Source organism: Pezoporus occidentalis, unplaced genomic scaffold, assembly GCF_034315485.1.
Source record: "Pezoporus occidentalis ecotype Australia unplaced genomic scaffold, CSIRO_AGI_Poc_V1 ctg18, whole genome shotgun sequence".
Taxonomy (NCBI): domain Eukaryota; kingdom Metazoa; phylum Chordata; class Aves; order Psittaciformes; family Psittacidae; genus Pezoporus; species Pezoporus occidentalis.
This window is the reverse complement of record NW_026913640.1, coordinates 2,182,451-2,202,673: the sequence shown is the minus strand read 5'-3', so window position 1 is coordinate 2,202,673 and position 20,223 is coordinate 2,182,451. Positions and strand designations below refer to the sequence as shown.

The 20,223-nt window shown below is 37.6% G+C and overlaps 1 protein-coding gene across 4 annotated transcripts in view; it reads right to left on the bottom strand.

Annotated features, from left to right (window-relative positions):
• DCLK1 (doublecortin like kinase 1) overlaps window positions 1–20,223 on the bottom strand; it is a 243,935-nt gene that overhangs the window by 72,557 nt on the left and 151,155 nt on the right. For all 4 annotated transcript variants that reach the window (XM_062615023.1, XM_062615019.1, XM_062615020.1 and 1 more), the window contains exon 5: window positions 4,011–4,127. In XM_062615023.1, coding sequence (XP_062471007.1) covers window positions 4,011–4,127 — 117 coding nt within the window. The remainder of the gene's footprint in view (window positions 1–4,010; window positions 4,128–20,223) is intronic.

Below are 20,223 nucleotides of genomic sequence, written 5' to 3'. Positions count from 1 at the left end.
GATGCATCTGCTCTCAGGAGCCAGGGAGGCTACCAGGAAAATGTAAGCACATGAAGCATATGGTATGTTCAGAAACAATAAAAAACCAAACCAAACAAACAAAAAAAACCCAACCAAAAAAAAACACAAAAAAAACCACAAAAAATCCCTGCAACAAAATGAAAAAAGCCTAGACGAAGGAAAGAAAAGTGAACACTACCACCTATGGAAAGGCACACATTCTTCTTAAATACATCAAGAAATGGTGTAAAGCCAGGCTGGACAGAGCCTTGGATGACATGGTCTAGTGTGAGGTGGGGTAAAACTAAATATCTTAAGGTCCTTTTCAAGCCTAACTATTCTACACTTCTATGCAGCTTTTTTTTCTTGCTATAGGTTGTGTACCTCAAGAAAGGGTGGGAAGAGTGTGTCTCTCATTCCCTTACATACTGACGTTACCTTGCCCTCAGCTGACCAGAGCACAGATTTGAACCTGCATGGCACTGAGCACTAATGTAGCCCCTGGTTTCACTAAGGGTCTTTCTCTCCAAACCTGCAGCCTGCTTTTCACTCATAGCTCTACTCTTTCCCCCATGCTGCTGTGGCTGTCCACAGAGCCTGTGGGATAGTATTTTTTTATCCCATTGTTCCCATGCTGTTACTCCCATGGCCATGTACACGCAAAGCTGGACAGTGTTTTTAAGGCAGGTTCTGTATGGGGCTTTCAAGTTTGATGAGGATGCTGCCTTACAAGCAATGGAGACAGAAAGGCACCTCCAAAGGGTGGAAGTTATCTAAAACCTTTGGGAATGTCACTAAGAGCTCTTTGCCCCCAGTGCTTGGGGGCTTTTCCAGGAGAGGGAACACTCAAGCCTTCAAGAATAATTTTCTCTAATCATTTGTTAACATTACTGATTTTGTCTTCAAGGCACCAGTTTCGATAAAATGGTACTGCTCCAAACTTAGAGATATGAAAATGAGAAAAAGACAGTAAAGAAAATCAATAAACTGAGCAATCCCACAAAATAACCCCTTTAATTTTTGTAAGTGACTTCAAAAGCTATTGGGATGAATTTTGGAAAATTCATTACCCCATATGGTTATTTGCTCAGAACAAAGGACTTGTAGACTTCATTGTATTTATAAACATTTCGTTCAACCCAAAACTTGGTTTAATCCACTTACCACTTGAAATTCTATGTCAAAGAAAGGAAACAATTCTTGAGGATGGTATTTAAGTGCTTAAATCAAAGCAGATTTAATCAAAGCTACATGTCCCAGGCTCACTTACACATCTGCTTCCCTAACAATGGGGAAATGACCCTATGACTGTCCCTTCATTAACTCTATAAATAATGAATCCCAATCAGTTATCCTGTGCCTGATGAGAAGAAAAATAATGTTTTAATATCCAAATTTGAGATTTTATGTTTTTTTTTGACACAGTCTTTGTCTATGCAACTTTTCTTTTTTGGCCCATGTAGTTATCCATATGCATCATCTTGATATAGACATGAATTAATGACTGAGGCAGATATCTGATCCTTCTGCGTAGCACGAATGCGTAGCCTTTTCAAAATACAGCAAGAATCAAACAAGAGGAATGATTTTTTTTCTAATTAGCAACATGCTCTTCTCCATAAAGCTTGCTTTGCTTTTTCTCAAGGGTACACTATCGATAATGCTTTCTGCCTGCCTTTTACCCCTACTTTTCTCAACTTTCTTTTATGATACAACTCTTCACAAAATGATACACCTTTTCATTTTTGAATGTGTATGATCTTTGATCTGAGCAAAGAATCTATTGTTTTTCTTTAGTAATTCTATGTTTATCCCTAATGAAAGAAAAATCCCTAACAGTAGTTTAATAACAGTTTAATAACTAAAATAAAGTAAAATATAGTGATGACATGTTAGCATCACTATACCAAATATCACTAGATCACAGTAACACTATATTATTATTAGGGTTAAGACTGGACATTAGGAAGCAATTCTTTACAGACAGGGTGGTCAAACTCTTCACCCATGCTCCCACCAGTTGACATCCTATACATTCCTGTAGGGCTTTGCCCAATGTCTTTCTCTAAGAAAATTTTAATTACAGTGTCCAAACGATTATATCAAATAGGCAAGGTCATGGACCATCTTTTGACAGACTAGTATGTGTCTGTTTCCTGTAATTTTACTGTTTTTACAAAGGATATTTTTAAGATGAGTAACTTTGTCATCAGCACAGAAACATCCAAAATGGTTTGCATTTTTAATATCTCCACTACACTGTTTCTTGCTGTAAATGTAACAAAATATTATTATTATGGCATAATGAAAACATTACTTTTTTAAAAAAAAAGATGTAAAATAATTCCCTACTCTGCTGCAGTGATTGAACATGTAATGGTATTCTGCTCAGACCTGCCTTAAAACTGACCTGCAGGAAAATAAGATTTACTTACCTATCCTTCCCTTGTATTTTTAAGTAAAACCAGTACTATTTCTCTCAGGACCAAACTCAACAAAGGCATCACTTAGTCAACATGGCAAAAATGCTGCTAGTCCCATGGCAGAAACATTTTTTATGCATAGCAAGATAGTTATTCCACATAGAAGTGAACATACAGCATTCAGTGTCCATTACCTTTACTCCCAAGTGACTATTCATTAGAAAAAGACCAGAGACAGTCTGTAACATTCATACACTAAAAGGGGCCTCCTTCGCTAAAGTTAAATTAAACCCTGTTCCACCTATCTACAAAGAAAGATACTTAATATATGCTTAAGAAAGCACTACTCTGGCCTTGTTCCTAGCACTTGATACCTTTTACCATTACCTCTTTTCAGGTTTCTCTATTTCAGCTGTTCTTAGGCTGCGCAGGTGGCATGCTGTCCCCCAGCCCTGCTACCCACATCTATGCCTTCATCTTTCATTGTCTCTCCCACTTTCCTCCTTCTGTGAGTAAGGAAGCATTTTTCCTCAACTTAGTCTTCCTGTAAAAAATATGGTTCCAAGTGGCCCATGCCCCCACCTCTGCGAAACCAGCTAGAAGCACCATTGTCCTCATCACATCCCTATAAAGACCTTATGGTGCTTGTTGTAGGTCCCAGTAACATTCACTTCCCTCTTGGCAGAAGACAGGGCAGAAAGAGTGAAGTGACTTTCAGATAGCTCTAACTCTTGCCTCTTGGAAAATCCAAATTCACAAGCAATGCTGCAAATGGTGGACTGGGACTACTCAACTGGCCCACACCAAGTATTACTTGCACTTTTAGGCACCAATATCGGCAAATTACATAACGCATTTTTTGTCTATTTATTTGTTTTGCTTTGGAAAAAGCTGCAGGGAGGAACAAGTGGTACACTATTCAGTGGGAGCAACTCCAAAGGCAGTCAAATCAAGGCCCTTCAGATTGACCTTTCTAAAGGTTTTTGCTGTGTCTTCTCCAGCCTGTACCACTGAATTGTTAGGTCAACTTTGACTTCTTTGTTCCTCAGCTATCTTTGCACCTCACATTCACATCCATAATTGCATTCTTTCTCTGACTTGCCACCCTTTCCTCAATATTCTCGTTGTCTTCAACCTATCCTTTCCTCACTGCTGCCTCTTAACACTCTCAGAAACTAATAGTTTCTCAGAAACAAAAACACTCTCAAAATACAATAGACGATTGCAAAATCAACACAGAACTTATGCTGTGCAACTTGGACTACTTTCTGCATTGTGCTCATTCAGTTTCTAGTACAAAGAATACCTTCTTTTTGTCAGTGCTTAGGTATTGGCACCAAAATCATGCACAGAAAATAAACTGAACCATGGTAATGCCAGATCATGATTTATAGAACAGTGAAGAACCATTTTGTATTGGGAAGACACTTCATCTCAGATACAACTAAGAAAACAAGTGAATTTTTACTACGGACTGTTTCATACATACAATAATTTTCCTCAGAAACATGGAATTTTAAATGCATTGTCAATTGTACTGAAACAGATTGGTTGCTGTTGTTAAGGAAGATTTCTTATGTGCTTTACCTGAGCTAGTAGAAGCAGGAGACTTGCTGCGTCGGGATGGGCCCGGGCTCTTGGTGGTGCTTCTACGGGAAGTCGAAGCTATTTTGGTATAGGAAGTGGATTTCACCACCCGACATTCTAAAAGACAAAGAAACTACATAATTTAGCAATTAAGAAAGCCAGCAAAATTCTGCAATAGAAAAAGCACTGAAAAGCACAAACTTCTAGCCCACGCTTGTTTTCATTCACCTTGAGGAGTTTTATGGTAAAATATAAAATCTGTATAAATGGCTCCATTAAAATTGAAGTACAGTATGTACCACATCTCAGACAAAGAACTGCTGCAGTAATCCAGACTTTCAGATACCATGGTTACCACAGGTACTTAGGATAGCTTAATTTAACAGTGCTGAGACTATACATAAAATTGATTTGCTTTTGAGGATTTCAGCACAAGTGTTCTTTTCTGTAAATGATCCAAATGCAATGTAAGCACTTCTGTTGACCTAGGCAGTCTCCTCTGGATGAACCGGAAGGCTGCTTTTATACATCAAAATGTTAGGACTGTATAAGATGACGCAGGTGTCTGTCACTCGTGAAAGGTTTGAAGAAAGTGAAGTAGGTTTGTTGCTCCTGCTTAATCCTCCGGTGAGCAACAGCCCACATTGTATAGCACATGCAATTCATCACAGGTTGAGGGAAATGGCACTACTTGCTCATAAGAAACCTCAGTAAAATCAATGAAGAGGCAAAATTACCCTCCCACTTGAGAACACTTCAAGATGTTCAGGTTAGAGTTTATATACACCCACACAGCTCTATAAGCATTTTTGCATTATGCCTGCAAAATGGTTCTTGGCCTGAGGATGAAAGAACTTAGTGTGTAAAACGCTGATATTTTGCACTCATAATGGATACTGAATTAATCACCAGACATATTATACAGTTGGGGAAAAAAACATTTTCACTTCTTTGTCAACATACAACTAGAAGTATGCAGTAATGCTTATACTGTCTTCACCTGACGATGTCAGTATACCTCACTTGTTTAAAAATACATCAGTAAAAATACAGTACTATATCAGACCTGTTCCCCATTTTCTTCCCATGGTTGAGGCTCCTCAACACAGGCTAAGAGAAACAAGATTTTTTTTGTCCCTAGTCAGAAAATACCATGTACGAGTCTGCACGTTATTTAGTCTTCACAGATCAGTTCAGTCTGTAACATAGTTTGACAGATTAGAGAACAAAGAAATAAAATTGAGCATAACTAAATAACTTAAACATATCCACCAAAGAATGATGTCATGAAATGTATTTCTCTTGGCTGTCCTATTTGTCTTTTGTCAAGTTCTTGAAGGAAATAGAAGCAAGAATTGACGTATTACTGAGGGAATATCCAGCACAGCTGAGAGCTGAGAGGGCCAGATAAATGCCCTGGTCTTCCCAGAGAAGCTTGTCTTCTCAAACTCTCCCACCTTCCTGATGCCCAATAGTAGCTTACTTCTTTCTGTTGACACTTAATGTGATTCATTGATGACTACTCTCATTTTATACTGAACAATGAGTGGAAATGGAGAAAAACATTTACTCTTTTGCAAGAGGAAATTATCAACTGAAAACAGGAGGAATCAGATGAAAGCTTTCAATTAGATTCCACTAGGTAACCACAGCAGGATCCTTACGTTGACCTGTTGGCATAAACAGCTGCTCCAGAAACCATCTATATATGTGGAATGTTAACAGGTTCTTTACCTTATTGTAAACAAAGATTTTAAATGTCCAAACACCTAGCAGCCAACTTATTTGATCTTATAAAACTAGGATGTAATCCCAGTGTTTGCCCCATTCACAAGAATCCATCAGGAAGGGAACTGAATATTCCAAGGGTCAACAAACAACAAGACTCAAGTAGAATGACCCAATCAAGCTAGAACCATTAGAATATAACCATTTGCTTAGTAGAAAAACTGAAGAGTCCATGAAGAAAACAGCTAACTACTTTTTGTAATACACTTTACTATGTAAAAAGCTTTTCTGTTTCCAACATATGAAAAAACAACTATCTGCATCCCTCTCCTGCAATTCATGCTATACACTAAAGTTTAACTCTAACTTTATTATAAACATTAATACTCATCCAAGTTCCCTCAACACCTTATAAGTACCCAGAGTTAGAATGAGGGTAGAGAGAAGATTCTGTATTTGGATGTGTATTTCCTCTCACAGTATTGGAAAGGTGAAAAGTAGTATGAAAGGAAAGAAGAGTCAGCTAAATGCGCATTCAGGTTATCTTTCCATCCTAGTGATATAATGCTGTTGAGGACAATATTCAAGACAAACCTTACATAATTTTCAACCAACTCTTCCAGAAATGAAAGCAAACCAATTTTTTAAAAAGTTATTATTCTTCATCTGAAGTTTGTCACACATGTGTAAGCAAAGTGTGTGCGACCTGAACTGCAGAGGCTAAAAGTATCTTGCAACCATCTTCCTCCTCTCCCAGCAAGAAATGCTCCTGCTCATATGATATGGAGGGGTGCTACCATTTCTGGGAAAGACGGAGACTGGCAGCTGGCTGCACCCTAGGGTATTTGATCACTCTTCACTTAGTCTCCTTAGAAAGGGTGATGTTAAGAGTAGTCTGAAAATTGTCCTGATGGGCTACATACAGACCATGACCTGTTATTTGAGTAACTCTATACTAGTGGCATATTATCCTATGAGAAAGCTACCTTTCACAGCTAGCTGAACATTAAATCTCCCCACTGAAGCGGAAACACAGATGACCATATGTTCATACGATAATTTGAGAAATGAACAATAATCACAGGTTCATAGGATAATCCAGGCTAGACATGAGAAGTTCTCTAGTCCAATTTTCTTCTCAAAGCTTGTGGTAGCCTCACATTCACAGTCCTGGTCCACCTGGGGGACACTTCAACCAACCTAAGGAACAGCACAGCGGGGCACAAACAGTGCAGGAGGTTCCTGGAGAGCATCAATGACAACTTCCTGATCCAAGTGATAAAGAAACCAGTGAGGAGAAATGCTCTGCTTACACTCACAAAAAAGGAAGGGCTCACTGGAGATATGAAGGCTGAAGGCAGCTCTGGCTGCAGTGACCACAAAATCATGGAGTTCAGGATTGTGAGGGGATGGAGGAGGACAAAACCCAAGATCACAGTTCTGGACTTCAGGAGAGCAGACTTTAGATCCTTCAGGTATCTGCTTAAAAAAGTCACATTGGATAAGGCCCTGGAGGAAAGAGGGACCCAAGAAAGCTGATTAACATTCAAGGATCACCTTCTCCAAGCTCCAAAAGAGTTCATTCAACAATCAGGAAGATGAACAAAAATGCCAGGATGTCTGTGTGGAGGAACAAGCTGCTCCTGACAAAACTCAAACATAAAAAGGAAGTATAAAGAAGGTAGAAATAGGGACAGGTAACCTGGAAGGAAGTCTGAGTGTGCAGACAGTTAGGAAAACCAACGCCCAACTGGAATTGAACCTGATGAGAGATATCAAGGGCAGAACCAACTGCTGAATGAGGCTGGGCCTTGGTGACATAGAATATGGAAAAGGCTCAAGTACTTAATGGCTTCTTTGCCTCACTTTTTACTAGTAAGTCTGGTCTTCAGGAATCCCAGGTGGCAGAAGCAGGGGGAAAGCCTGGAGAAAGGAAAATCTACCCTTGGTGGAAGAGGGAGAGATTACAGAATACTTTAGCAAAATAGAACTACGTAGGTCCATGGGACCTGATGGGATGCACCCTGCAAGAGGGGATGCTGAGAGAGTTGGCTGATGTCATTATGAAGTCACTTGTGATAATTATCGAAAGATAACAGTGATTGGGATAGACATGTGAAGACCCAGCAAATCTCACTCCTATCTTCAGAAAAGGCAGAAAGGAGTATGACTCCATCATCTTGATGGAGAAGAGATGCTGTCCCACTGGCACTGGGGACTGCTGGCAGGTCCCTCTGAAGCCATCTCCTCCATGCTGAATAAGACCAGCTCTCCTCGCAGGGCAAGTGCTATAGCTCCCTACCATCCTGATGATCCTCCTCTAACTGCCTCTTATTTGGTGATGTCTTCCTTGAACTGGGGACTTTAAAATGGAAACAATATTCCAGACATGGCCTCACAAGTCCTGAGTAGAGCACAGGAGACTAAGTATTTCCCTGCCTTCACTGAGTCGACTCCTGTTCATACAGCCCCAGATGCTGTTAGCATTCTTTGCTGTCAGGGCAACTATCTCTTCTCTTTAGTTTGTCACATAATTTTTTTCACTTTACCTATTTTTCTATTTGTACAAACCTTTTTGAGCTCAGTTATGAACTTCTTTGGCACGATTTTCTTTTTCCTCTCAAAAATAATTCACGCCACAAAGTTTTAAAAGGTAGCAGCTTAAACACCACTGTGAACCTTACAGTAAACTTTGTCAAGTGCCATGATTCCTATGGGTTTGGAAGTTTAATAAATGACACTGGCTGAGGTATGGCATGTGGAGAACCATGTGGGCAAGACTTTAGTGCACACTGGGGTCAGGCAAATCATGTTTTCATGACTAGTTAGAGTCTAAAGGGATTTCCAGTCATGGGTAGAATACAACCATGATGCTTGTTGTAAATAGGTCTCAGCTCCTATAAACAGTTTATGTATGTAATTCTGTTGTAACATTTAGTTTGGAAAAGAAAATTTTACTGCAGGCAAAGATCCCACTCAGTAACCACACAACCACTGGTTGTCTTCTCTAAGACATTATCATAATCCCCTTGTTACTGTAGGAGAACTAGATGTACATAAAGAGGGAGGGAAAAAACAACAAAAAATGCGTGTTTTTTTAAAAACCATATTTCCTTCACAGAATCTATACTGGTAAGGAATAAATATGTATCTTCTCTTCAACAGTATTTGGGTAACTATACAACAGGTCCTTGGTAAGCTAAAACTGTATCAGAAATAGATCTGAATTCCTGACAGAAGAGAGTTACACTGCCTTTCTCACTCATGTGGGCAGGCTCAGCCAAGAGGAACACCAGGTATTTCTATATTATGTTCAGCAAGGAAAGAAATGTAGCATGAAGCCCCAGTCCTTCCTCTCACCACTGGCTAACTAAGATTAAAGGAACAAAATGATGACACCCAAAGTAATGTGAAGCAAAAGAATGTCAACTTAAAGGTCTGATCACAGGCTTTACTGCTTTCCAACTCAGAATACCAGATAAATAAGAATGTTTTTCCAGCCAAAAAATCTTTCAATATGTTCTCTCATATAACTACAGACAGAAGTACAAAGTAGGAGAGAGAAGTACAGACTACTGGCAGCAAGACTAACACTGCAGTCCCCTTATAGCATGGAATATCACTGCAGAGGTCAGAGGCATTTAATTGACATTAACAACACTAAGGCTGAGAAAAAGAGGAAATACTCCAAGGCTATGACTTGACATTACTGAGAAACAAAAGGGACAAGATAAAGACCAAAAAATTCCTGAGATTACACAGTGGTGCCAATAAGCTGTAGGAACTGGTACAACTAAGAGGAACCCCAACATATTTACATTTGAGTTCTCGATTCTTCCTGTTGTCAAATGGATAAAATGTAAGCATGAAGTAATTAGAATAGAAAAGAATCATAGAATGCTAACATGCAGAATCATAACACCTCCAGTCTCCAGCTCTGTGATGTTTCATTTACAAAATGTTTCATTAGTTTCTATGTTCATTAGATTTTACAATGGCAAGAAAGCAGCAGAGAGTAACTAATGTAACAATAAATGTGTCATAAAACGAATAAATTTAATGTGGTTTTCAAGAAGACTGTTTAAAGTTATCCAAATTACCAGATCAACAAAGCTTACTTGTCAGCTTGTTGACCAGCCTTCATGAGTTCTTTCTGGCCTAAATTATCACTCTCTTCTGTGTCTTCCCTATATAGGGAAGAGAACATTTAACTTGGTTTCAACAACAGCTGTATCCTACAGATAAGCAAGGAGGGAGGATCGAGGATGTCTGTGGTTGCTGGTAAGCCTTATTTTACTTTATTTTACTGTAAGCCTTAGTGATACTTTTTACCACTGCTTAAAGACATTAGCCTCACTAGTAATGTCCTCAAGCCAATGAATAGATCGTTACCCCAAATGCAGTACTGATTTTAATTTTTAATGTTAAGAGTAATTTGTTCCATGTTGCTAATTCCCACTGCAGCTAATAAGATTTTACCTTTCACTTGCATTCATGCCTTCAATTAAAAGCAGTCATCCTCCGCTTGCAGAACTAAGTTTCACTTTCTTCAGCAAAAGGGAAACGGCACCATCCTATTTAGTGACACTGCAATTCAACCAACCCTACTGATGAATCAGTGGCAGCTATGACTTGTAATTACACCATGTTCAAAAGGGTCACTGTCACAGTTTCCAGAAATGAAAGGGATATAAGGTGTTTCACAGAGGTTTAAGTAATTTTAAATCTTCTATCATCATGGTTGTGCCTACTTCAATTTTGTTCTGCATGTCTTCCCATTCAGTGTGTTCCTAATCCAGATGGACAGTGATGTATGCATAGAATACAAAAATCCTAAAATTTTATCCTATGCACTAAGTTGTCACTGCAAATGCATGGGCGTTTGAGACATCTTAACTTCTGATTTGATTTTTTACCACTAACCAGTCCTCCACTCATTAGGAATACTGTCTCTTTCAACTGTGTGCTGAATATTTGTAGTAGCAAACAGCTAAATAGCCTCTTTTTTTTTTTTTCTGCCAAAACCATGTTTTGACTGAGTATAAAATATAGAAAAAGTTAGCTTTTCTTTCATGTGGAAAAAATGACAGTTTTGAAACTAGGATAAGTACTTACCAACAAGCCAAAGCCCCATACAATAAAACATGAATAGTTAAAGCCATTTATTGTAAATCAATAATCTTGCAGGCTCTTAGGAATATAGCTCTTGCAGGTTTCATCCAAGCCAAGAATGCTTTCAGATGCATATACTACTGCAAAAGTTACTTTTAAGCTAGTAATAAGGAAGGTATAAGTGAATTAATGTATTATGACTAATATCTCATTCTACTTTAATGTATAATTTTCAAAGTCCTTATTTGTTTCTGAATTCAGTGAAGTTGCCCATAATGTTTTTCTAAAATTGTTAGTAGATTTAATGTATAATCAAAATGTTGCTTCAAGGTTTTCCAACTTCATGCTCCTGTTTAAGTAACTTTTAGACACTGCTGGGAGGATTGAACTCATCTAGTACTAGACTGATAAAAATATGATGTATATGTGTGAACTATTCACCCCATACTCCTTCTACAGTCAATGGAACATATTAATTCCTGTGACCTATCTTAGGAGCATGTAAGTTAGAAAAGATGAATCTTACTTGTGAATGACCAGATATAATTATAGGTTTTGAGTACTGGTGAACATAGCCTAATTGGAAGCAGGATCTTCAGGTGGGGATGGGCTCTTCTACTCTATACAAACAGTAACAAAGACTTTTTCTGAGACATCTTACTTATTTAAATCTTACCTTACTCAAAAAAAAACACAAGATTTTTTTGAGTTAACTTATACACAGTAAGATATTTCATGATCTTATTGTGTATGAGTAGATTTTATCTTCCTGCCTTTTCCAAGTGCTAACCTTTTTGTCAGAATCATATCACACAAACTTCCAGGTTAATATTTTGATTATACTAAATGCTACAATGTTAAATTTTACTTTTCAACAGAGAAGGAATCTGTTATCATTAAAAATTCCACCTCACAGCATGATAATAAGGAGTTAAAATACATTTTTCATCACTGAAGCAGCTTCATTGGCAAGGAACAATATCTAATTATTTTTCCAGTTCTGCATTTGTACGCAGCCAAAATCGGAAGACTTCCTCAAAACCTGCTTGCCTAAATGAATCTGAAATATTTCCTACTGAACCACTGTGAATGAATTTGCTTATGTAAAATATGAATCTCTGAAAGTGAAATTGCATTATCATATTTTTTTAAGACACTTGAAGACCAAGTTGAAATAGAAATTTTATTTGTCATTACTTAAAACACACTGCTAACACACATGTAATCTTTAACATGTATGTCTTGTGTGTCTTGCCACATACTCTGCTTTACCTCCACGAATTCTAATTATCCTTGTTTAATATACTCAACCCAAACTGTTCCAATACTGACATAAATGTTCATTAGTTTGCCCCTGTATTCAGAACCCAGTGGCTTGCTTTCTATTTCAGCACAAAGAGGTAACATTTGTAATATTACCTATTAAAAATCATCTTGTTCTTTGCTTTGAGAATAAACAGACTTCCTAACCAATTCATATGGTAAATATTAACATCACCCTGAGCATCAAGTACATAGGTGTTCCAACATATTTTTTTTATTTTGTTATTCCCTGCCTAAGAGAAGCGACAATTCTACAGTCCCAACAAATTCTGGGGTTTTGGTGCTACCACTTGCATTCTGAAAAGTATCAGTTGTTTTCAGCTTGCTTCCATTTCATATGATTGTTTTGGAAGTTGACAAGCTCAAGTCCTCTCTACAGTTAGAAAAGAAAAAAATCCCATTTCCAGAACACTGGCTTTAAATGGGAAACATCAGCTAAGGCTGTTACTGAGAAACATCCATTCAAAACAGTTAACTTTTAATACTTTTAAATCAGGTCTCCTTAAGTTACAGATTTTTACATGTAACTGATTTGTGGTAAGGGAGGAAATATCTATTCAAAGTAAATGTCCTATTAATTTCTGCTTTGATGTTTTTTCTCAAGTAAATCTGCATATTTATAATGCACTTAGTTGAACAACTTTATTGTGCAGTTATTAAGTTTTAAAAGTCTTTTTTTTTTTCTTTCAAAGGAACAAAATACGCTACACTGGGATAAATATTATAGTCACAAGTTAAGAACAAACCAAATTCCCAAAGCACAGAGCTAATGAGATTACCAAGGAGTCTTGTGCAAAAAAAAAAAGGATTTAAAAAATCAACTATCCATTAAAAACAGATGAATATGAGAAACCGACTGTTTAATTTCTTTAATTTTCATCAAAAAAAACTGCAATCAGTCAGATAATGTAACTTTAGCAACAGTGGGATTACAAGACAAAATGCACTGAGAACAGGTTAGACAGAGTCCTCAGATAACGTTTTCAAATTAGCTAGATGTGAGGAATATTTACAGACACACTTGAGAGAATCTCTGAGCTATCAGATGTTATTTTTTGAGAATTTTGAAGGACAAGTCAAGCTCCAAGAGACTAGAAAAAGTCAATCTTTAAAACTTGGACAATCAGAAAACTGGGAATTGCAGAACAGTCAGACTAACTTGAGATTATGGAAAAAAAATATCCAAAGGGAGGGTATAAAGAAAGCAGACAGGCTCCTTTCCTTTTGTTTGTATCAAGACAAGAGGCAATGGACACAAACTGAAACTTGAACATCAGGAAACACTTTTAAATCTGATCGTGGCCAAGTGCTGGCACATGCTGCCCAGAGAGCTGCTGGAGTCTCCAGGCTTGGGGATATTCAAAAGCCATCTAGACATGATCCTGGGTATCCAGCTCCTAATGGCCCTGCTTGAGCAGGGGGACTGGATCAGATGAAATCCAGATGTCCCTTCCAACTTCAACCACTCTGTGACATTACATTCTGTGACAAAACAAAACAATAAAGCAAACCATTTGAAGCTTGGAAGATATTAAAATTATACCATAGAATCATAGAATATTAGGTTAGAAGGGACCTCAAAGATCATCGGGTACAACCTGTCCTGTCAAAGCATGACCAAGACTAGATGGCCCAGCACCCTGTCCAGCTGTATCTTAATAGTGTCCCGTGTTGGGGAATCTGCAACTTCCCTGGAGAGATTATTCCAATGGCTGATTGTTCTTATTGTGAAAAATTTTCCTCTAGTGTCCAGACAGACTGCCTCTTGGAGAAACTTGTGCCTGTCACCCCTCCTTGTAAAAAGGCAGTCTCCATCTTCTTTGTAGCCACCCTTTGAATGAAGCATAATTATATAATACCCTAAATAGTTCTGTCAAGAAAAAACTGTGTCAAATTAGCCTTTGTGTAACATCATAATGGGGGCAGGAGAGTAGAAATTATAAACTTTTCTAAATGGGATTTTGAAACCCAAGCTGCAATTTAGGAAAATACCATCTACAGAAATTGCTTTTAAGATGGATGTTGGGAAAACCAAACCAGAGTAGTTACCAGTGGGTTTACTGTCAAACTAGGAGAGAATGAGTGCAGGAACTCACCGGTGTTTTCCTTCTGAGCCAGCTGATGGAAATGAATACTGAGAGAAGCCATTTCTTACCAACTTCATGGATTACATCCTTTTTTTACTCTCACTGGACAGGTCTAAACCAATTTTGTGAGTTAGAACCATGCCTCCTCAAGCTAGAATCGCTTGATTAGACAGATGTAGGCTCTATCTACATCTTTCATAACTAAATCTGCTCTAGAAATACACCTTTCGTTCTTCATTCCCTATACAGGCATGTCCAGATGAAAAAACAAGATGAAAACAGAAGCTCACAGATAATACCCAGTTCAAGAAAAGCTGTCATGCCAACCCACCAAAAACATGCTAGCCCATACCATCTTCTGAAGCAGTCTGGATTTTAAACACTGGAAGCAAGGATCACAGCTGATGCTTAAATGACAATAAATAATCAGTGGATAGGCAATGGGGGGAAAGGAACTATGCATCAATAAGACCATATTACTACACATTCAGTTAAGTTATTGTTGGAAGCAATGTTTTACACTCTACCTTATAAAAGTGCAGGCATCATTTATGACGGTATCTAACATTCACGAGACTGTTGTTTTTAAAGTCTTTTTTGTAAAATTATTTCACTTCTGAGTTGCAAACTTGGCTGATATTAGAAAAGTCCAGTTTGAGCTTACTTTCTCCCATGAAATGAAAGCCCTTACTACAACTGACAAAGTATACTAAGCCCAACGATACAGTAGACAAGTATGTTTCATAGGGTCTCATTTTTTTAATTCTATGACCTATTTAATTGCTTTGTTCTGCAAGGTGGCATCCAAGAAATATCTCTAGCCCTGTATATCCTTCATTAATTAAAAAAAAAAATAAAAGTCAAATGTGAAACCATATCCATTGCTGATTTTTCAAATGAAGATGAAATTCTGTGAAGTGAGGGCTGTCATTTGGGTGACAAAACACTGGGCTGTTTTTGAGTTGAAGTCGTGTAGCAACTATGACAGATAAAAAATAATTAATTTAACAAGTTCTGCCATATTATTCTTTGTGAATCACCCACAATGTTCTCAGATATGTTCTTTATTAAAGTCTTACTTCCCCAAAACATCCATTGAGAAGTCTGGGATTATTCAATATGTAAAAGTAAGAATATTCCTTGTCTTGGAAGCAATGTAACATTCAGAAGCTGTTTCTGAACAGATAAGGAACAGCTACCAGTAAAGACAAGATGCAAATCCAATGTTTACTCATTTTCTATCAATATTCACAGACACTTAATTTCCTGTGAAAAGTCATTCTAATATACTTTTTCTTACAAGAATATTCAAGAATTCCAAGCAGATAAACCCAGAACTTTAACTTAAAAAACGGGTTTATTCACAGGATCTACTCCTACTTTCTTCTAGATATTCTAAAAGAAAATGTGACTTCTCTCTCACAAACTTAAGCACACATATAGCGATGTTGTTCAAAGTCACAAAATACTGAATTAGGAGACAATGCCAACGATAAAATATAGTTCCTAGATTCCTAATTTCCATTCTACCAGTATCTGGAACCCAAGAAACTCTTCAAGAACATCATAAATCTGCTTTGTAACCAAAATGTAGAAATACTGAAGACAAAATATCCTTGCCTTAACTTTTATATTTGCTTCTACCCTCCCCATGGTTTTGTTAGTGTCAGTCCCAGCTTCCCAGATGTCTATTCCTCCCACAAAACAGCCTCTGCACTTTCTCTGACACCAAATTCTATGAATAGAAAGCTCTCCCTGAGGCAACCTGTGCAAGGCAGCTTCCCCTTTTGTATGATCCCCCGATGATTTTATAGTTTAAATATTGCATTCAGGATGATGTAACACAATGCAAACCAAACAGATGGATACGAGATGCAAAGCGTGGCCAGGCCTAAAGTGGAGAACACCACTGCCAGAAATATTGTTGGGCTTGCAGCTGCTGATACTGCTCCTGGGATGTGTGCATACTGAACCTTTGCTAGCAGCTGTGCTGCTGGCTGAGGTTTGTGGCATGTGGTTCTACTTAGATGCCACAAGCTGAGCTTTGTTTGCTTACTACACATTTACACGTGCCTGCGTGCAAACCTGTGGAGATAAAAGGTAATTCTGGATGCCAAAACTCGGTCGTGTAGAAAGCGTGCTTTCCTACACTGAAAGAATGCTATGAACAAATAGGAATTTTTTAATGAGGCATGTTTACTTTGTGCCTAGATCATAGAAATCTGGAGATACCATTCTGGATTCAACTTGAATACTGGTAGCAATCTAGCTACATGAAAATGGAGATCAGAAAGGTAAATTAGCATTACCACGTGTTAACTTCTGGGCTGCTGGAACAGACTGCCTGACTATGTGAGAGGGTTTACTGAAATCTCACTTGGGCATCTCTATTACTAGCAAGACTTTTGCGATGGTACTGAAGAAAAATAATCAGTCCCACTCAAATTTATTCATGTGACAGAAGGTGTGGTTCATCAATCATATAAGAATAGAATATCAGAAGTACTGCTTTAAGGAAACATAATTCTAACAATAAAGGAATATTGGAAAAAAGACAAATGTAGTATAAAGATAAACCTGTGTAAATGCAATGATAAATCACAAGAGAACATGATTAACCAAACCCTGAAGTACTTTGATTGTCTAGTCTTAACCCATCACCCTATAGATCACCACTGGACAATGCTGTTTCCACAACAGTTATGGTCTAAAGCCAAGAGCAAAGACCACTTGATGGACTGAGACATACATCTTAAGTGGCCAATTGAAACAGCTGGAGAAGACCAGTAGCATTCAAGCTCCCTGCACTCTTTCAAGCAGGCAGCAGCCTTTAAAGTGGCCAAACTTACGCATAAATTGCCTTCCCTTCTAGAAGAGGAGAAGGTTAATATTCACATTTGACGAAAACTAATTACAGCCTTCTCCTAATTTATAAGTTGTGGTCCTCTCATGGGTGTGGGGAATACAGTGCAAACAGTAGAGTCTGAAATAAAGTATTATTAATCTGGGATATTTATAGGTATAAAAGCAATAGATATAAATAGAGAAGTAATATTTCAGATGGGTCAAAAGCTGTGGGGATTGGAAGAGTTTTCAGAAGAACATGAATACTGTATTCATACCTTATTTTGGTATCTGTAGGATTTGTAGGATCCAAAATACCTGGATTAACACCTGTCCTGCTTTGAAACAGACAATGCAAACAAAGATTTTCATTTTGTTTATTATTTCTTCCATTCCTTCACTGAAATTAATATTTTGGGGCAGGGTAAATATGAATTTAAACACATCAAATAGATAAACAGAGGTATTCTGACCTATTCCCCAAAACCCAGCCTAATTCTAACAAGCTTGCAAATTATATACTGATACCCAATAAAGTAACACAGTTGAATTACAAAGTTGTTATCTGCAAAACTGGTCCAATTCCAGTTATTATTCAGATGTCAGAAGACATGAAAGGAATGGATTGATGAGGCAGGAGGATATATGTTTTATTAAGGCAAAAGATTATTTTCTGGCTATTGATGCAAATACTACAGAAAAATTCACACAAATGCTTCCAAAACTAATCAGAGACTTGGACACAGAAGACATCATCAGCCACAGTCCCTACTCACAGGCACCTCGTAAATGATTTCACATGACAGAGCAGACTGCAGCTTCATTATCTGGTGATATTTTATTTATTCATATTTAATTACTGCGTATAACAACAACTTGAAACTTGACTGCATTGCAAAAGATGAGGGAAGGAATGAAGCTGTTACACCGGCTGTACTAACACATCTGCTTCACAGACATATAGGGATTCACTCAGCCACAATATATAATAAAAGTGAAAAAACACTTCTACTCTACAAATGAGTTACAAATTCCCCAAGTTAAAACTAGGTGAAATAAACAATGATGTCTTAAAAATTCATGTAGTGGGCATGAAGAATTCTATTTATCTTCATTATATGCTGAGAGTGTTTGTGCCAAAATCCCCTATTTAGATGAACCATGAGGAGGGAAAAAAAAAATTATGGCAGAAGCAAAAAAAAAATAAGTAACATGACAAATTAGCAGAACCAAACCTCTCCCCCAGTGGGAGGGAGAGGCGAAGGCTAAAGTGTAGATTAATCTTGCTATATCATATGGTCTTGATGTTAAAAATTTCTCTTCATGTTTAGCAGAAATCACACGCACAATAGGGAGACTCTGAAAAGATCAGGAGCCAGAGCAGATTAAGATGAAATGGGGCCAGATCCATAAAGCCATCAACCTCCCACCCTTTCCTGCAGACTCCCATGTGGGCAGAAGATTGTTTCATGGCTCCAAAGCGCTCGTCTGCATTGAACTCATTGATGAGTGCTCCTGCTCCCTGTGTCTCTGATACAGACAGGTTTGACTTCTCTCTTCACAGCAGTATGAGCTACAGCTGTAGACACAGCTCTTTGTAACCCCTCGTACTTTGTGGCCCCAAATTAATGTGCAGAACTTTGCTGGTCCAACCACACACAAAAGAAAAAGGATCCATGTCCAATCAAAAAAGAAACAGTATTTTCAAAACGCAAGAGAAATGAGAAATTTTGTTAGGTCTGGCTTAGAACAGTAATTTAAAAAACAACATGCTCAAGCAGATGATCAGGTTACTGCAGTTACTGAGTTACTGATGTCAGCTGAGTCACTGCAATTATCTGCATGTATGCATGCTAAAAGTGAATTAATGCAACGTGGCTTAGCTAAGCCTACAATAAAAGATTAAATTATGTGCACATGCACAATTGCTACAGCTAAGCCGATGTGCAATTACTTTTCAAGCAGCTGAAATTGCTTGTGTATGCGGACTTCAAAGTCTGCCACCCACATAAATAATTTTAGAATTAAAAAAAAATGAAATTTAAAGGGGTTTAAAACAAGCTATTTATTTAATGAGTGACATGATGATAAAAAAATAAAGAGGGACCCCTAAAAAGTATAAATGCTTTTGTAATTATTGATCTGAAAATTCAAATGCATCTCTATGGAAAACTGTTTTATTAATTTGCTTTCAGACCAGCTAGGTGCAAAAGCATATGTCCATTCACACAAATCTAATAGCAGTGTTTCCACTCTCTTTTAAGATAGAAGATAATTTGTACCATGATTTATGATCTGACTGACTTCCCGTATTGAATTAGGTGAAATCATCTCTATCATCCCACAAATTATTATTAATGTGGTAGAGCACACACACTAACCAATATGTTTTATTTGAATTCATTGTGGATAATAACTTTATGAGAAAGTGTTATGCATCTAGTAATGACAAATATCCGCTCAGAACTTTTACACAAAGCACACCAAACACAAACACCAACGTTACTCCTGGTTTTAAGCTAGCACAAATACTACATTGTGTAACTTGAGAGAAACTTTGTGTAAATCAGATACTGCACTGTGCTCCCCGTTCTTCATTATGAAGAGCAATTCAATAGGCACTTTTATACCTATTGCTGTTTATGTCTTCTTCAGTTCCTCTTTTTTTTCTTGTTCTTTTTTTTCTCAATTTCCTAATTAGATGGCATATTTGTTTGCTCTTTCAGTATTATCCTATAAATGTCTACCAGTCAAGTTATCACTCACTGAACTAGGCAGAACTCTTTCTTCTTCTCCCTACTTTTTCCCTGCAACCATAACTCATTGCTGGTTTCCCTCTAATATTTAGATGTGCTTGAACGAAATGCATTGGCTTGTACCTAATGTAATGCATGTGTTTATGGAACACAGCAGGCGCGCATTCCATTTTCAAAAGACATAGCAACAGAACAGCCATTTATGAAAGTTTTACTGTTTCTGATTCTGGATTCCTCTTTACTCCCCACCCCCTCCCAGAGTCCAACTGGAACATCTGGGTGTATTGGATTAAATAATGGACTCTTTGTTTGAAGAAAATTCACAGGAAACATTAAACTCCTTTTAAGACAAGACAGATTAGT